Source organism: Acinonyx jubatus, chromosome A2 (assembly GCF_027475565.1).
Source record: "Acinonyx jubatus isolate Ajub_Pintada_27869175 chromosome A2, VMU_Ajub_asm_v1.0, whole genome shotgun sequence".
Classification (NCBI taxonomy): domain Eukaryota; kingdom Metazoa; phylum Chordata; class Mammalia; order Carnivora; family Felidae; genus Acinonyx; species Acinonyx jubatus.
In genome coordinates, this window is record NC_069383.1 from 165,620,015 (window position 1) to 165,636,011 (window position 15,997).

Consider the following 15,997-nt stretch of genomic DNA (forward strand, 5'->3'; position numbering starts at 1 on the left):
GAGAGAGCATGAGCGGGGGAGGGGCAGAGAGAGAGGGAGACACAGGATCCGAAGCTGACTCCAGGCTCCAAGCTGTCTGCACAGAGCCCGACCCAGGGCTCGAACCCACAAACTGCAAGATCATGACCTAAGCTAAATAAAGCCGGCCGCTCAACCGACTGAGGCACCCAGGCACCCCCTATGTGTCCTTTCAAGAGAGAGGAAACCATTCCTCGAAGCCCCCTGCAGATTCCCCCTCGGGTCTCGTTCCTAAGCCAGTCCTGGGAAGGTACAGCCGCCAGCATTGGCCCCTTGAACTGAGCACAACTGGGGCCTCTTACTAAGAAGAAATGTGGGATGGGGTCAGGTCCTACTCCTGGTTCAGCCAGGAAAAGACAGAGAGAGGGGCTAAGCAGCCCCCTGGCAGGACCTGGTGGGAGAGCCCCCATGGGGAGGGGCAGACCTGTTGGGAATGGAATGTGGACCCCGAGAATGCGAATGCGGGCGGGCCATTCTCCTGTTGCCCGGTGACCGCGACCACAGACACACTTGGGTGTTGGGGAGCAAGGCTGCAGGACTGGGGAGGACCCAGTACATGGGGGACCGCCGGCGAAGTCTGTCCCACAGCCACCACGGCTCGGAGGCCGAAGGCGGGCCCGACTGGGGACAGGACGATGATGCCCTCGGCGTGCAGGGCACAGTGTTCAGGAGTCCAGGGACCAAGGACACCACGTGCCTGGATGACGAGGAGCTGAGTTTTGAAGACCGAGAAGCGGAGACCCTCCCAGAGGAGGTGACTGGGGGAGAACCACCTGGCCCCCGGGCCCCCGAGGAGGCCCTCGAGCCGCTGGAGAGGGTTCTGGAGAAAGACGCGGAGGGCATACCTGAGATGAGGTGGGCACCACGGAGTGGGGCTTGTGGCAGGGGCAGGGGCAGCGGGGGGAGGGCAGCAGCCCCAGCGAGGCCCCAGGTGCCCCCGCTGTGGGCGGGAGGACTGGGGGACAGCCGCTCACTGGCCTCTGAGGCAGGAGCCAGCGAACACAGCCCTGTCCAGGCGGAGGGTGGGCTGGGGTTGGAGACCTTCCCCGAGTTGAGGAGTCAGGGGTGGAGACTCCGTCAGAGAGGAAAGCATGTGGGAGGGTCTCCCGGCACAGCTCAGAAGCTGAAAGAAACCATTCCAAGTCCCCGCCAGTTCGGGTACAGTGGTAACTGGTGGCCTGCGAACCTGCGGGGGCTGGTTTCTGGCAAGTTGTGTGTCCTGGAAAGAAGCGGGTGCTCCCTCGCACGTGGGGGGCTCTGCGCTGTGGGCCTCCCGCCCGCCCTCCACCGGCCCTGGCCAGCCTCAGCCGGTTCCAGCGGGAGCGCCCGTGGGCCAGCACTGGTGGACTCCATGTGCGCTCCCCGTGGCCCCTCTGGAACCCTGCACAGCCCCCACGCCCCCCATGGAGCTTGTGTGATAAACACACACCCAGACCTGTGGTGTGGCGGGCGGTGGCCGGGGACACCTGCCGTGGGGAAAAAAGGCGCAGGCCGGTGGGAGGGGCCCTGGTGGGGCTTCAGGCCAGGGGCAGCACCCGGCGAGGGGACAGGCGGGTGTCTGAGCCCCCAACATCCTATTCCTCTCGCTCCCTGGGTTTCCAGGGCTCTGGCACACAGTAGGCACTTAATGCATGCTCACGAGATTTAGGGAGCCGGGAGCAGGTCTCCTGCCGTTTCACAGAGGCGGTGACCTGGCCGGGGTTGCACACCTGCCTGGGGGAGCTAGGACTTCACCCAGGTGTCTGCGATGCCAGACCCGCCCCCAGACAGGCCAGGAGCCTCACTGGGCACAGCCCCCGACCCGCTCACCACGCCCCTCTCCCCAAGCCGGCTGTCCATCACCCAGAGGCTCCCCAGTGCTGCCTCAGCCAGAGGGGTGCGGAGGAGGAGGAAGCGGGTCTTTGAGCTGGCAAAGCCCAAGACCAACTGGCAAGTCCTAAGACACAGGTGAGGCCTGTGGGAAGCCTCACTGGAGGCAGGGGTGGGGGTCCATGAGGAGGAGGGCAGCTCCTGGCAGTCCCCCCGCCACGGCCCGCGTGTTCAGCCCCTGGGCTGCCCGTCCCGACTGCTCTCTGCCACTCACGTGATGACCTGGGGGCAGGTGCAGAGGGAGGTGAGAAGTCAGGGTTCCAGAGGCGGGACTGGGGTGGCCTCTGGGAACTGCCTGAGGACAGTGAGGCCTTTGGGCCAATGGAGCCGCAGAGCAGAGGCAGGGGCTTGGGCCGTCTCATCACAGGATGGGGTGCTGCTGTAAGGGCTATGCCTGGGTGTCCCCGTGCAAGAGGAACTTGCAGTTCTGTGTCTACTGGTGAGTCTCAGGGAGCCTCTCCATCTCCTGACACGGGGGGATCTGCCCTCCTCTCCAGGGGCAAGAACTGGGGGAAAGGGCCCTCCGATGGGGGGCTTCCTCACCCCAAGGGCCGTTCCCAACCACCCTGGTGCTCTGGACGCCAGCCCACCCAGCTGAGGAGTGGGTCTGCTGCTGTGATAGGGCCCCTGGGCTCCGCCCTTAGCTGCGCCTTTTTCTTTTCCCACCTCCCCTTTCTCTGAACACCAGCCCTGCTCAAAATAAACCACATTTCCCACGAGCCTCTCTGACCTGCCCCTTTCCACAGCCTCTCAACTTGTCCTCCTCCAACTTCCTTCCTCCTCCAACCACCCTGCCTGTGCCCCATTGTCTGTGTCCTGTGCCCTGGCTTCCTTCGCTCTGAGCCACGCCTCGGTGTATTCCAGGCCTTCTGTGTACTGGACAGAGAGGTTTCTTGAAGACACCACCCTCACTGTCACGGTGCCAGGTAGGCTGAGCCCACCCACCACCCCCACTTCTCCATCAGGGGTCACCTAGCTCAGGGGTTGGCCAGAGGTAGCCCTTGTCCCAGCTCTGGTGCTTGGCCACCCTGTCTCACGTGCTGCCCCTGGTCTCCTGGGTCACCCCCATTCCACTCCAACCCATGCCTCGTTCCAACTGAGGAGATCTTGGGGCTTCCCTAGCCCTAACCTCAGGACAGAACTCCCTGCTGCTCCTCCCTCATCGGCCATCCCCCTTCCCCCCGGTGTGTCATCTCTGGCCTCAGTCCCCTGAGGAGCCAGAGCCTCAGGAGGCTGGTCCTGGGGTGAGGGGGGTGTGGGGCAGACTCTCTAGGGGGAATCCAAATTTGCACTACAGCCAAAATGGGGATTAATACTAAATTTATTAAAAGACTCTTTGCCTTCCCTTCTGCAATGGTCTCTATAGTTTTTGAGAGAAATGGATTCCTTCAAATAAAATATTTCAAGAAAGCTCTTCCTGGAGAGAAGTAATAAGGCAAGTTCTCTCTTGGGGGTTTAGAATCTTTCTCGCAGTGAACACGAAGCCCCTGTAAACCCTACGCTTGTACTAACTGCAGACCAAAATCCACTTTCCCAGCCAGTGGGTTGTTGGAGCCACACTGAGTTCTGTTGAGGAACTGATGATGGGTCTGAGCTCCCATGCCAGCCCCGTGGCTCCCATCCTGTGTGTCCTGAGTAAGGGGCTTCAGGCCCCTGAGACCATTGTCCCCAGGATGGGGGCAGCAAAAGTCACTCCTCTGCAAGGTAACTGGTGCTCAGCTCTCTAGGCGCTCAGTGCTGTACATTGTGCCATTTGCCGTAGCCAGTGAAACGCTGGATTCAGCAAGAAGGAAACCCCTGAGGGTGGGCAGGTTTTCAAGTTGGGGCTGTTTCTCCTATTTTGCATAGTGGTGACGCGCCGAGTGGAGGAGCTAGCTCGACCTAAAAGGTTCTACTCGGAGTATTTCAACAACAACAGGTAAGGGAAGGAAGGCAGAGTGGGGCAGAAAACCTCCCCTTTTCCTCGACAAGCTGTAGTATGGGGAGAGTCCAGGTCCTAGGAGTAGATGACCTGACTTCAAACAGGGCTGGGCTATCCCCAGCTGGAGGCCCATGGGCAGGTTCTCGACCCCTGAGGCACAGCTATGCACCTGTGGGATGGGTGGAGGTGGGGAGCATCCACAAAAGGTACTTAGTACAGTGTCAGACCTAGCAAGTGCTCAATAAATGTTACTTATCACCATTATGGATTTTTTTGGCCCCCAAAAGCTAGGAATCCTAAGACATTATTTTATGTACAACTTTTAACACAATTCCTTCTTATCACTCAGAACTTTAATGTTGTTAAAAGTGATCTTTAGAGTTATTTAGATACAGATTTTAATTGCCTACTTTTATGCACACAAAAGGGAAAATAATAATGGAAATAAATTAGCTGAAATGCGTCTGAATGTTTTGAATCACTTTTTGACTCAGATGTTGACAAGTTCCACACACTGTATTTTTTTTAACATTTATTTATTTTTGAGAGAGAGAGAGAGAGAGAGAGAGAGAGAGAGAGAGAGAGAGGAGCAGGGAGAGGAAGACACAGAATCTGAAGCAGGCTCCAGGCTCTGAGCTGTCGGCACAGAACCCGACGCGGGGCTCAAACTCATGAACCATGAGATCATGACCTGAGCCGAAGCCGGACGCTTAACCGACTGAGCCCCCCAGACGTCCCCCACACACTATCTTTATGCCTGTCTTTGTGACAGTAACTTTTCACTTTAATGCTGACTCACCGTGTAATCTGAAGATAATGTAAAGTGCGATTAGACTTGATATCTGCACGTGGAGGGATGCATGTAACTCGGCGGAGGCCATTATCTGTGCCAACAACTATGCAGAGCACATGCGGGCAGGGGCACCCGTGGAGCTTCTGACGTTTGGCTGACAGCATTTATCAGCTGCATTCCAACCTCAGAGATGAGAAAAGATGAAACATGGCTTTATTTCGGGGACACAGGCAGAGCTGACGTCTGAGTTAAGGAGATGCGAGCCCCTCAAGCTCAGTACAAGTGCACTTTCCCCAGCTTCCTGTGGCAAGAACAGGACACGCCCTTCTATCCCTTCTATCCTGACCCCAGCCCCGATGACAGGTGTGTGCGCAAGAGGCCCCGGGAGATGCTGTCACCACAGACGGGGACATGGGAGTGCTGAATGGGGAGGCGGCCACTGCACACAGAGCTGGGACGACCTCGGGAGAGGGTAGCTCCATCCTTGAGAACACTTAGGGGCCTTCTTTTGGGGATTGTTTAAGGAATCCCTTCCTGGAGGTGTTTTCAAAACCCTCCGCGGCCCCCGGGGGCTGTCCCTTATTCCCCAAGTCAGAGATGGGCTGAGAAGAGGTGACAGAAGCACACGGACATGCCCCTGGTCGGGCTGCTGTCTCAAATGTGGATGTCCCTTAGGAGCACCTCCGTCTGGCCCGTTCCTCGCCCTACTCTGGCATACCAAGCTTCGAGTCGCCTGAGGGAACTGGCCACCCCGAGGGTCCGGAATAACATTTGGAGCATAAACATGTCTGAGGTAGGTGCCTTGCTATCCTCTGGAGCCTCCCCCTCAACCGGGGGCCGGGGGCCGGGGGCCGGAGGTCCGCGGCAGAAGGGACACACAGACTCCAGAGCGGCCTGCGTGTCACCGCGCAGGTGAACACGCAGGATTCACAGGTGTCTGCTCAGGACAGAGCTTCGTTTTGCTTGAAGCCTGCGCGGGGACACCTTCCCTGCCCACGTGGGCTCAAGGTGGGGCCCAGGCCTTCGGCTCACACGCGGGCATCTCAGAGGGCCTGGAACCGTTCAGTCCGTTCCGAACCAAACACTGGTCGGCTGCCCGCTCAGGCCGGACGCGTGACCCCCGTTCCCCCGCCTCCCCTTCTCCCCGGGGCCGGGAATGAGCCGCAGACTCGTGGCCGCCCTCGCGGCTCAGCTAACGTCTCCGAGATCCTCGCGCCTGCCAGCAGTTCATGCCTTCTTAGTTGCCGAGTCCTGTTTCGTCCCACGGATGGCCACAACTTTATTCCCTCGCCCACTGAAGAGGTCTGAGCTGTCTCCCGGTTGGGGCTGGCACCAATAAAGCTGCCTTGGAGCTGGTATCTCACTGTGGTTTTAACGTGCGTCAAAGAACGTGTTGATGGATTTTTTCACGTGGTTATTTTCTGGACGGACCCCCGCCCTTCAAAAATATTTAAAAGTAAATCCAGACGTCATACCGTTGTAAGCACTCCAGGATGTACTTCTAACTGACAACCATAGTAACAATGATCACACTAAAAAGTTTAACAGTAATACTTTAATATCAGAATACTCAGTCCGTGTTCACTTTTTCAGTGGTCCCCAAAAAGGCCTTTTATGGTCAATTTGGTTGAACCAGGATCCGAAGGAGGGCACTGTCCTCTCGACCGGTCCCACCCACCTCTTACCCAGGGACGCATCTGCTGTTTTCTGGGCTCCTGCCCTGACACCTCCTCCCTTCTGTGCACCTGACCCTGGCACGGTCCGGTCCCTGGGAGAGTCCACATCCCCGGGCCGAGGAGTGAAGGCTCAACAAGGCTTGGTGCTCCCTGACCTCCCTCCCTCATGCTCCTGCCTTGCCGGGCTCCATTGCAGGGTCCCTCAACAACCCTCTGGGCCTGTACCCACTCGGGTCCCGCTACTTGGAACACCTCTGCCGTCTACGTGTGGCCCCTGTGTACTCAATGAACTCAATGAACTCTCCTCCTCCAACCCTCCCGTTTCCGACCAGTCTGGTGGGAACCCCACCTTCAGCCTGCTTCCCAGCCCCTAGCATAGTCTCTGGATGGACCCTTGATCCTTCCACCAGACTGTGAGCAGCCTGAGGACAGAGACTGCACCTTTCTTGCTTACGGTGGCAGCATTCCTGAGCCTGTCTTACCCTGTGCGGGGCACAGAGTGGTAATCAGTGTTCGCTGAAGGCATGGGTAGGTGAAAGTTTACCTGCCTGCCCACCTCTCCAGGCAGGACTGCCATTGGGCCCGTGTCTACCTCAGCAGTCAGGTCTGGGCTATGTCAGTTGTGGGGGAAGAAAGGAGGCAGGGAGAGGAGGGAGTGGGGAGGAGGGAGGCAATAGAGGGTTGAATGGGACATAACATTGTAAACACCAAGATGTCTTTGATAGGAGTAGCATCTGTGATTTTCAAGGAAGACAATTTTAAGAGGAAAGGGACTCAAATTTCGGACTGACCCCTGGAGGTCATTTCAGCCAACCCTGCTTCCAAGCAGGTTCCTGCTAAAACTGTACTGTGCAGAGAGCTTTCGTATGACACGAGACATTAAAACACAGCGCCACCGATCACAAGCATTCCTGGACCTACTCCAACACGTCGACAGGTTTATTTCAGACCTACGCCTCCTCTATAAGGAGTAAAACATCCCAACAACTACCCTTGCTTCCTCCTCCCTCTCCAGAGGTGGCGGGAGTGGCCAGCTCATCTTCCCCTTTTGTCACAGCCAGACACATTCAGAATGTTATTTTTCCCACCCTTCGATTCATTTGCGGGCAGACTGTTTGCACATGTGCAGGAGCCAGCTGGTGGGCTAGTGGTAAGGAAAGAGGGGGGGCGGAGCAGGACACATACTAAAGAGAGCGCAGCCTGGGAAGAGCGTGTCTTGTATGCACTTTTTTGGGGGTGGGGGCAGACAACGATTAGCCTTGAGATGACAGAGCTCAGTCTAGGCACTGCGTTTGTGTAGGCTGATGCACAGTAGCCAAGCCGACAATTGTGATTGTGTCTGGATTCTCTGGAAAACACTAAGAAGTTGTCTATGGAGGAAGTGGGTCAAGTTTCTCAGTGAAATGTCTGCCAGGGTTTCCCCCTCCATCATCCCCACTCTTTCTAGCTCTGCCTCATATCCATAATTGTAAACTTTATTATTATAGACCCATAAACTATAATCGTAGCCATATACATACACAGCATCTTAACTTTCTTGCTTTCCTCTCAATATTTGTTTTCTAGAACACTGCATGTGATTCATATAGAAACACTACTTAATATGCTGGATTGCACCCTACCATACGAGTATAGAATAATCGATTTACCCAGTCCCCTACTGGTAGACAACCTGGCTGCTTCCAACTGTTTGCCATGATATTCAAGCTACGGTGAATACCACTCATTCCCTTGTGCTTCGGTGTAGGGCTTCTCTATATGGTGGTCTTCAACAGCGCACATGTTCAACCTGAGAAGGACAAACGCTCTCCAAAGTGTTTGTACTAATTTACTGTCCTACCAGCCATGCATGAGGATTTCTCTCCTCCCATATTCTTGCCAGGGCATGATAGTTTTTTAGACTTTTTAATTTTTTCTGAGTCTGCTTGCATAAAGTAATATTTTGTGGTTTTAATTTATATTTCCCTGGTCAAGGAGATGATTATTCACCATTTAGGTTTACTCTCCTACATGATTAGCCCAGTCATATAAATCATAAAAACCCATAGTGATTTTTGGGTTATTGATTTAGAGGAACTCTTTATATATGATAGCTACTAATCCTTTGCTGAACTTCCCAATCTTTTTCTTTCTTTCTTTCTTTCTTTCTTTCTTTCTTTCTTTCTTTCTTTCTTTCTTTCTTTCTTTCTTTTTTTTTTTTAGAACACTAAAGGGGTCTTTCTGATCCAGGGGCCTATGAGGAATCATGGGCTGTTTTACTCTTCCCTTGTAATTGTTTCCAGGTGTCCCAAGTATCCAAGGCAGCCCAGATGGCAATCCCCAGCACAAGGATCCTACAGCTGGCAAAGCCCAGGGCCCCAGCCACCCTGTTGGAAGAGTGGGACCCCATGCCAAAACCCAAGCCGCACGTGTCGGACTACAATCGCCTCCTTCACTTGGCCAGTAAGTAGTTCCGCTGGGGCTTGCCTCCTTGTCAGGCTCTTGTGTCCTTCCCCACTGGCCACAGGCCATGGGGTGGGGGTGGGGGGGTCAGTCAGTAGACCTGGGCTACAGGCCTGCTTCTTCTAGATTTGCCCTTCCCCCTTTGCTTCATCTTCTCCCCAGACTGCACACCAGTTGTCCAGACACCTGTAGACCATTCACAGTGTGGCCCATACAGGCTCCCCTGGGGGCTGGCAGAGGGGACCACTCCCCAGGAGCAGAACTGAGAGGGCTTGTGGCCTGACTGGGTCTCCTGGCAAGGGCAAGTGGGTGCAGGAGAGCAAGGTGGGGTGCAAGGCCAGACGCCAACCCAAGAGCCAGGCTGAGGTCCAAGGGAAGCTTTAAGGTGGCACCTACCTGATTCTTCCCCTTTCCTCTAAAACACATGAGGTACCCGGCCCCCCAACCACACAGGAGCGGTAGAGAACTGGACCCACACCAAAGATAATCCAGTTTGGTGTGTTTCTGGGTGTGCACACACAGATCCGCAAAGTTGTGTGGCCACATGTATGTGCTTGCCTGCGTGCACCTTTCCAGATGCTCTCCCTGCCCGGCGTTTCTATGACACCGTCCACGTCCAAGGCAGGGAGGACTCCTGTGGGCTCTGCCTTCTGAGCTATGGAGGCCCCTAGCTGCCTCCACCCCCACAACCCTTGTGGGCCCACCATGCGTCCCTGGACCAGACCAGGACTGCCCTGATCCTGGGCGCCACCCCTGCCTGTTTCAGATTCTGTCCTTCTCTGCTCATGACCCACTCAGGGGACCTGCCTCTCTCGGTGTGGCCCATGGGACCTTGCGATCTGTGCCCTGGCTTCCTCCACCTGACTGCATTCTGCTTGCGCCTCCCCAGTGGCCCTTCCTACAGCCTGGCAAGCGCTCCCCAGATGCCCCTCTGCCTCCCACAGGGCTTGGCTCCTCTCTGCCCCCTTGGTGAGGGCCCTCACTGCCCTGTCTCAGTCCACAAGCCAGCCCACCTCTGGGGACCACTTGTTCAGCACCCGTCACCTTCTAACAGACCTTCCAGTATATTTCTGCATCTGTTATGTGCCAGGCCAACAGTGTCAGAGGCACTTAGTCACCAGAGAGCCCGATTGGCCACTTTGGTTCACTCTGTTCTATCATTTTCCTGGTTTTCTAGTTCCCTTTTTTTTTGTTATTGATTTAGAGCAGCTCTTTATATAAGATAATCACCAACCCTTTGTTGAGCACATGGCAACATAACCTTTTCCTGGTCTCTCTTCTTTTAACTGTGCTTATGGGTTCTTTTGTTTGCCCATCCATTTATCCATTCTCTTAATATTCATGAAAAGACCAGTTAAGTGAACGTACACGTGAGAACACGTACCACTGTGTTAGGCCACATTGTCTTTCTGTCCCTGTCACACACCCGCATCTGGGATATAAACATACATGTGTGTGTTGTGTGTTTGCAAGGAGGGTATAAGGCTGTGTTTTTCACACTGCAGACTCACGTCCACTGATGGCTGTGACCAGCACTTGAAGGGGAGAGACAGTGCACGTGAAGCTAGACAGGTGTGGGCACAGTCCATGGCTGCTTTGCTTCTCCGTGTGTCCATTGTGTATTGTATGGAAACACACTCTGTCACCACTGTTAAGTTGTCCCGGGCAGAGTCGGAAAGTCTAGATGTCACGATGGTGGTCGTGCTCCTAGATTCTCAGAGGAGTTCAAAGAAGCCTGGGTCTGGGCACGGTCCTCTTAGCCCTGAGGGGCGCTGAGGCCCTTCTGCTCGGCCCCTTCCCTTTGGACAGGCCGCTTCTTGGGTCACCTGCCCGGCACATCTGTGTCCAACCCTGGTGACCTTGCCCCGCCAGGCCCCCCCCCCCCCCCCGTGGACTTGTGCCTGCCTGGTGGGAGGGACCCCACTGAGCTGGGGTTGCTCCGCCGAGAGGGCGGACGGCCCGTTTCCATTCGCACGGAGGCTCTGGGCCAAGCGGGTGTGGAAAGGAGGCAACCCCAGGGTCCTGAAGCTCGCACAGACCGAAGGCTAAGACAGTGGCCACCGGTGACCACTTCTCTTCTAGTCCCCAGACAGCCCACGTGCTGCAGGAAGGGGTGGTGGGGAGGAGGTGAGGAGGGGCAGACCAGCAGGAGGGGTTTCCGCGGGGGCCGCCGGGGGTGAGAAGGAGGAGCCTGGCTGAGCCACAGGCCTCTGCGCGTGAGAGCCGTGAGTCCTCAACCGCAGCCGCTGGCCGTGTGTGGCTACTTGGATGAAATTGAAATCAACCTATCGGTTGATCTAAATTAGTTGATTGATTTCATTAAAATTGAATCAAATAAAGGGGCGCCTGGGTGGCGCAGTCGGTTGAGCGTCCGACTTCAGCCAGGTCACGATCTCGCGGTCGGTGAGTTCGAGCCCCGCGTCAGGCTCTGGGCTGACGGCTCAGAGCCTGGAGCCTGTTTCCGATTCTGTGTCTCCCTCTCTCTCTGCCCCTCCCCCGTTCATGCTCTGTCTCTCTCTGTCCCAAAAATAAATAAACGTTGAAAAAAAATTAAAAAAAAATTGAATCAAATAAAGCTGCAGCCCAAATCAGGCATTCTGTACTCACACGTGGCTGGTGGGAGCCACGTTACCCAGTGCAGAAATCTGCGTTTCTTGAGAGGGCCCGGCAGGAGCCCAGAGGATCAGGGCAGTCTCAGCCAGGAGGCTGGTGCCGAGTCCCCAGGGGGCCCTGTCCTGGGGAGCTGCCCTCCATCCCCCCACCAGGCGTGCAGCACCAGCCAGGGAGAGGAGATGCCTCTCACACCCGTCTGCTTCAGAGGCTGAGGCATCAGAGCAGGGAGGGGAGGAGGTGAAGGGGCCGGCCAGGCACCCCCCTCACCCTCGGCCGCTAGCCTCCCTCCTTTGGCTGGCTCCCCTGTGTGCCCCTGTCTGGGACCTGTGGCCACTTGAAATATTTTTTCTCTTTTCAATTCACCCTTTTGAAGCGTACAGTTCAACATACCTCAGTAAAAAATAAAATAAAGCTTACATTTGAAAAGTTTTTAGTACATTCACAGGGTTGTGCATCAATTACCACAATCAATTTTAGAATTTTCATCTCCCTAAAGAGAAACCCCGTCCCTATGAGAGGTTACACCCCCTCCCCAGCCCCCGGCCCCCACGAGCCCCCTTCCCGTCAGTGGATGAGCCTGTTCTGGATGTTTCACACATGTGGACTCACACCCCGTGTGGCCTCTCGTGTCTGGTTCCCTCCCTGAGTGTCGTGTGTCCAGGGTCTGTCCTCAGGGTGGCGGGGGTGGGCGCCTCGCTCCGCTCTGGCTGAGTGGTGGTCCAGCAGGCGGATGGGCCATGTCGTGTGTATCCGTTTTGAACTTGGGAGCTCTGACCTCCACATGTCTGAAGTCTCAGTGCCTGACTCGGTCCCTCTCTCCTGCCCTCTCCAGTGCCCAAGGCCCAGTCGGACCAGTGTGTTCCTGACCGAGATCCACGCTGGGAGGTGCTGGACGTCACCAAGAAGGCAGTGGCCAGTCCCCGGATCATCTCCCTGGCCAAGCCCAAAGTGCGCAAAGACCTCAACGAGGGCTATGACCCCTACCACATTTCCCCCGCGTCTCTGGTGGCTCAGGCATCCCCCCGCTTGTACGAGCTGGCCATCCCCAAGAGCATCACCAAAAGAGTGTGAGCGACCCAGGCCTGGCCTCTGAGATCCCATTCCCAGTAAACACCCAACTGCACCCTAACCTTGTGTGTCGTCGGCTCTGAGTGTTTTGGCCCGAAGGCGGGAGGGCAGGCTGGTGGCCAAATCGAGGACAAGGAGGAAAATGATAATGTTCATGCTTACATTCAGCCTGGGATTTGTATGGCCCTGTTATCTTCCAGATCGCGCTGTCCTGCCCTCTGCGCTTCTCAGGTGCCCACTTCCCTCCCTCGTTCCCTCTGAGTCTCCTGGGTGTCCCCATTCACCTCAAACTCGGTGACCCTATAATAAAACCAGCTGATGCCTATTGCATGACTTACTGATCTTTCCAGTGACCCAGTGAAGGGGGGCTGTACTTGTGCACATTTTACAGAAGTGGACACTGAGGCTCTCAGAAGTTGGGCAAGACTCACAGCCCCTATCCGAGCCTCCAGGGTGGGGGCGCTGCTCTAACAATTCACCACACACACTGGTTCTGACGGCTCTGGCCTCAGAAGTCCTAACACCCAAGCGTGGGCAGGGCCGGTTCCCCCGGGGCCCCAGGGAGCCCTGTGTCCCCCTTTTCCGGCTGCCAGAGACGCCGCATCCTGGGCCCGCGGCCCCTCCTCATCCTCACGGCCAGCAGCATGGGGTCTGCCCGGCTCTCTGCCTCCCTCTTGTGAGGATCTCGTGAGGACGCTGGGCCCCCTGGGAACCCAGGGTCACTCTTGCCTCAGGGGTCTTGACAAGGTCCCCCTTTGAGGTGACAAACCCCAGGTCCCGGGACAATGACATTGGCATCTTTGAGAGCTGTTATTCAGGGGACCACAGCCGGAGAGATATCTTTTCTCTTTCTGAAACTCTAAACAAAGGCTCATATTTTGCTGGTTCTGGTCAGGCTACTTCTGGGCTATTTGCTGGGTCCTGACAGTGTGCGGTGATGACCCCCTTAGGCCAGCTCTCCACAAGGGTTCTCCTAGCGCCTGCCAAGTGTCGGGTCCTGAGCCATGAGTCTGAGAATACAAAACTGCTAACAGGCTCTAAGTCACTTAAAGACATTAATTCATTCACTAACAAAGGATATTTAGTGAATACTTACCGCTGCTCGAGACAGGTGCTCAGAAGTAAAAAGTTAACAGCAAAAATCTACCCTCACCCTCTTGAATGATACGATGACATAAACCAGCAAATAACTGACATTCCAGGAGGCTGGGACCCTAGCTCAGAGCCTGTGGCAATTGTTGCTTAAATATGTACACATTTTAACTTTAATTTAATTTAATTTTAGTAATCTCTACACCCCGCATGGGGCTTGAACTCACAAACCTGAAATCCTTGGACCCAGCCAGCCAGGCGCCCCTGCTCTAATGGGTGGACCCGCTGACTTTCTATGCTGCTCTGGGGGGCACAGTTGGGACCACTGAAGACCTTCCGAGGACGTGTTTGGGAGGAAGAGCACGAGTGAACAAGCAAGACTCAAACCCCTGTGATGTCGTGAGGTCCCATCCTGAATCTGCCAGAGTGGTTCCCTGAAGAATGCCCCAAAGATGTCCCGAAACCTGTGAATCTTATTTTGTTTGGCAAAAGGGAGTTTGTGGATGAGATTAAAGATTTGGAGGTAAAGAGATTATCCTGTGCGATACAGTCACACATCCTTAGAGAGGCAAAGGGAGATTTGGCCTCAGAAAAAGAAGGTACTTTTTCTGCCACCAGAGCAAGGTGATGTCAAGCCCCGGCTTTGATGGAGGAACGCAGCTGTGGAAGGAAACGCATTCTCCCCTTAGGGCTTCGGGTTGGAGCAAGCCCCTGCTGGCCCCTTCATTTCTGTCCCCCGAATGACACGTGCGTGTGGATTCTATGGGCTGATTTTGCAGTAATCTGTTACAGCAGCGAGAGGAAGCTAGCACAGATTAGCGACCCTAAAGACTCCTAACAGGAGGCGGAGGGCGAGGGCCGTCCTTGGTTGGTTGCTGCGCAGCTGGCGGCCCCGCAGGCAGTTCAGGCACACTTCCACCAAGAAAGGGAAGGCGAACCGGCATTTTCAACCTCAGGGACCTTCGAAACAAGACGAAACAGAAGCTTTGAACCAATTCAGGGTCCGAAATGACGTGTATGATCTCTGGTCAAAGACCATCTCGTGTTTTAATGTTCTTATACAAGTTGAGAAAAAACAAACTTCACACTGACGTATCTTTATAAAATAAAATTTAACCAGCCGATGTTTAAATTATTATCTTTTTTAAAATGAGAATTGCTGGTCTTCATTGATTTGTAGAAAGTCTTTAGATACAGAATTATGGAAATTAGCCCTTTGTAACATGAGTAGCCAGGTATTTTCCTAGGGTTACAATCTATTTATTTATTTATTTATTTATTTATTTATTTTTAAATTTTTTTTAACGTTTATTTATTTTTGAGACAGAGAGAGACAGAGCATGAACGGGGGAGGGGCAGAGAGAGAGGGAGACACAGAATCGGAAACAGGCTCCAGGCTCTGAGCCGTCAGCCCAGAGCCCGACGCGGGGCTCGAACTCACGGACCTCAAGATCGTGACCTGAGCTGAAGTCGGACGCTTAACCGACTGAGCCACCCAGGTGCCCCTATTTATTTATTTTTTAATGTACATCCAAGTTACTTAGTATGTTGTGCAGTAGTGACTTCAGGAGTAGAACCCAGTGATTCATCCCCTACGTATAACACTGAGTGCTCATCCCAACAAGTGTCCTCCTTAATGCCCCTCGCCCATTTAGCGCATCCCCCCACCCGCAACCCCCCCAGCAGCCCTCAGTTTGTTCTCTGTCTTTAAGAGTCTCTTGGGGCGCCTGAGTGGCTCAGTTGGTTAAGCGTCTGACTTCGGCTCAGGTCATGATCTCACGGTTCTTGAGTTCGAGCCCCACGTCAGGCTCTGTGCAGACAGCTCAGAGCCTGGAGCCTGCTTCAGATTCTGTGTGTGTCTCTCTCTGCCCCACCCCGCTTCCACTCTGTCTCTGTCTCTCTCAAAAATAAACATTAAAAAAAAGTCTCTTGTATTTTGCCCCCCTCCCCGTTTTTGTATTATTTTTCTTTCCCTTCCCCTATGTTCACCTGTTAAGTTTTTAAAATTCCACCTATGGGTGAAGTCATAGGATACTTGTCTTTCTCTGACTAATTTCACTTAGCATAATACCCCCAGTTCCATCCACGTAGTTGCAAATGGCAAGATTTCGTTCTTTTTGATGGCCGAGTAATACTCCATTGTACCTATATACCATTCATCCGTCCATGGACATTTGGGCTCCTTCCATACTTTGGCTATTGTGGATAGTGCTGTTTAAATTCTTATCTTGTGATTTAAGGCATGAATGAAGAATCATATATGTTGCATGTCACAACTGTGTTTTGTGGTCAGCTTTATCGAGATGTACGGACTGTTGTGGATACAGTTTGACGAGCACTGACACAGGCAGCTGTATAACTGCCACCACTATTGACAGAGACGGGTTTTGTCCCCCTTTGAACTTCCCTCACGCTGCTCTGCTGTCATCCGGTCCCTCCAACCCCGGGGCCCTGGCAACCACTCATCTGTTCTCTGTCCCCACGGTTTGGAATTTTCTAGAACAT

General features: G+C 54.4%; 1 protein-coding gene across 4 annotated transcripts; it reads left to right on the plus strand.

The window, feature by feature from the left end:
- Positions 1-436: 436 nt before the first annotated feature.
- THEG (theg spermatid protein) lies at positions 437-12,725 on the plus strand. 4 transcript variants are annotated; one of them, XM_027049340.2, is made up of 8 exons: positions 437-873; positions 1,846-1,965; positions 2,255-2,326; positions 2,752-2,813; positions 3,736-3,805; positions 5,277-5,394; positions 8,560-8,719; positions 12,165-12,725. In XM_027049340.2, exons 1-8 carry the CDS (start codon positions 452-454, stop codon positions 12,401-12,403), a joined length of 1,263 nt encoding a protein of 420 aa, XP_026905141.2. In that variant the 5' UTR covers positions 437-451; the 3' UTR covers positions 12,404-12,725. The 4 variants fall into 4 exon arrangements, with proteins under 4 accessions (XP_026905141.2, XP_053076252.1, XP_026905142.2 ...); XM_053220277.1 differs by lacking the exon at positions 5,277-5,394; XM_027049341.2 differs by lacking the exon at positions 2,255-2,326.
- The last annotated feature ends 3,272 nt before the right edge of the window (positions 12,726-15,997 follow it).

Excerpts from the sequence above, each read along its gene's own strand:
- THEG (XM_027049340.2), top strand. The coding sequence starts at position 452 with ATGGAATGTGGACCCCGAGAATGCGAATGCGGGCGGGCCATTCTCCTG. Across the intron at positions 1,966-2,254 it reads TGGCAAGTCCTAAGACACAG|GATGGGGTGCTGCTGTAAGG; the intron begins GTGAGGCCTGTG and ends GTCTCATCACAG. Across the intron at positions 8,720-12,164 it reads TCGCCTCCTTCACTTGGCCA|TGCCCAAGGCCCAGTCGGAC; the intron begins GTAAGTAGTTCC and ends TGCCCTCTCCAG.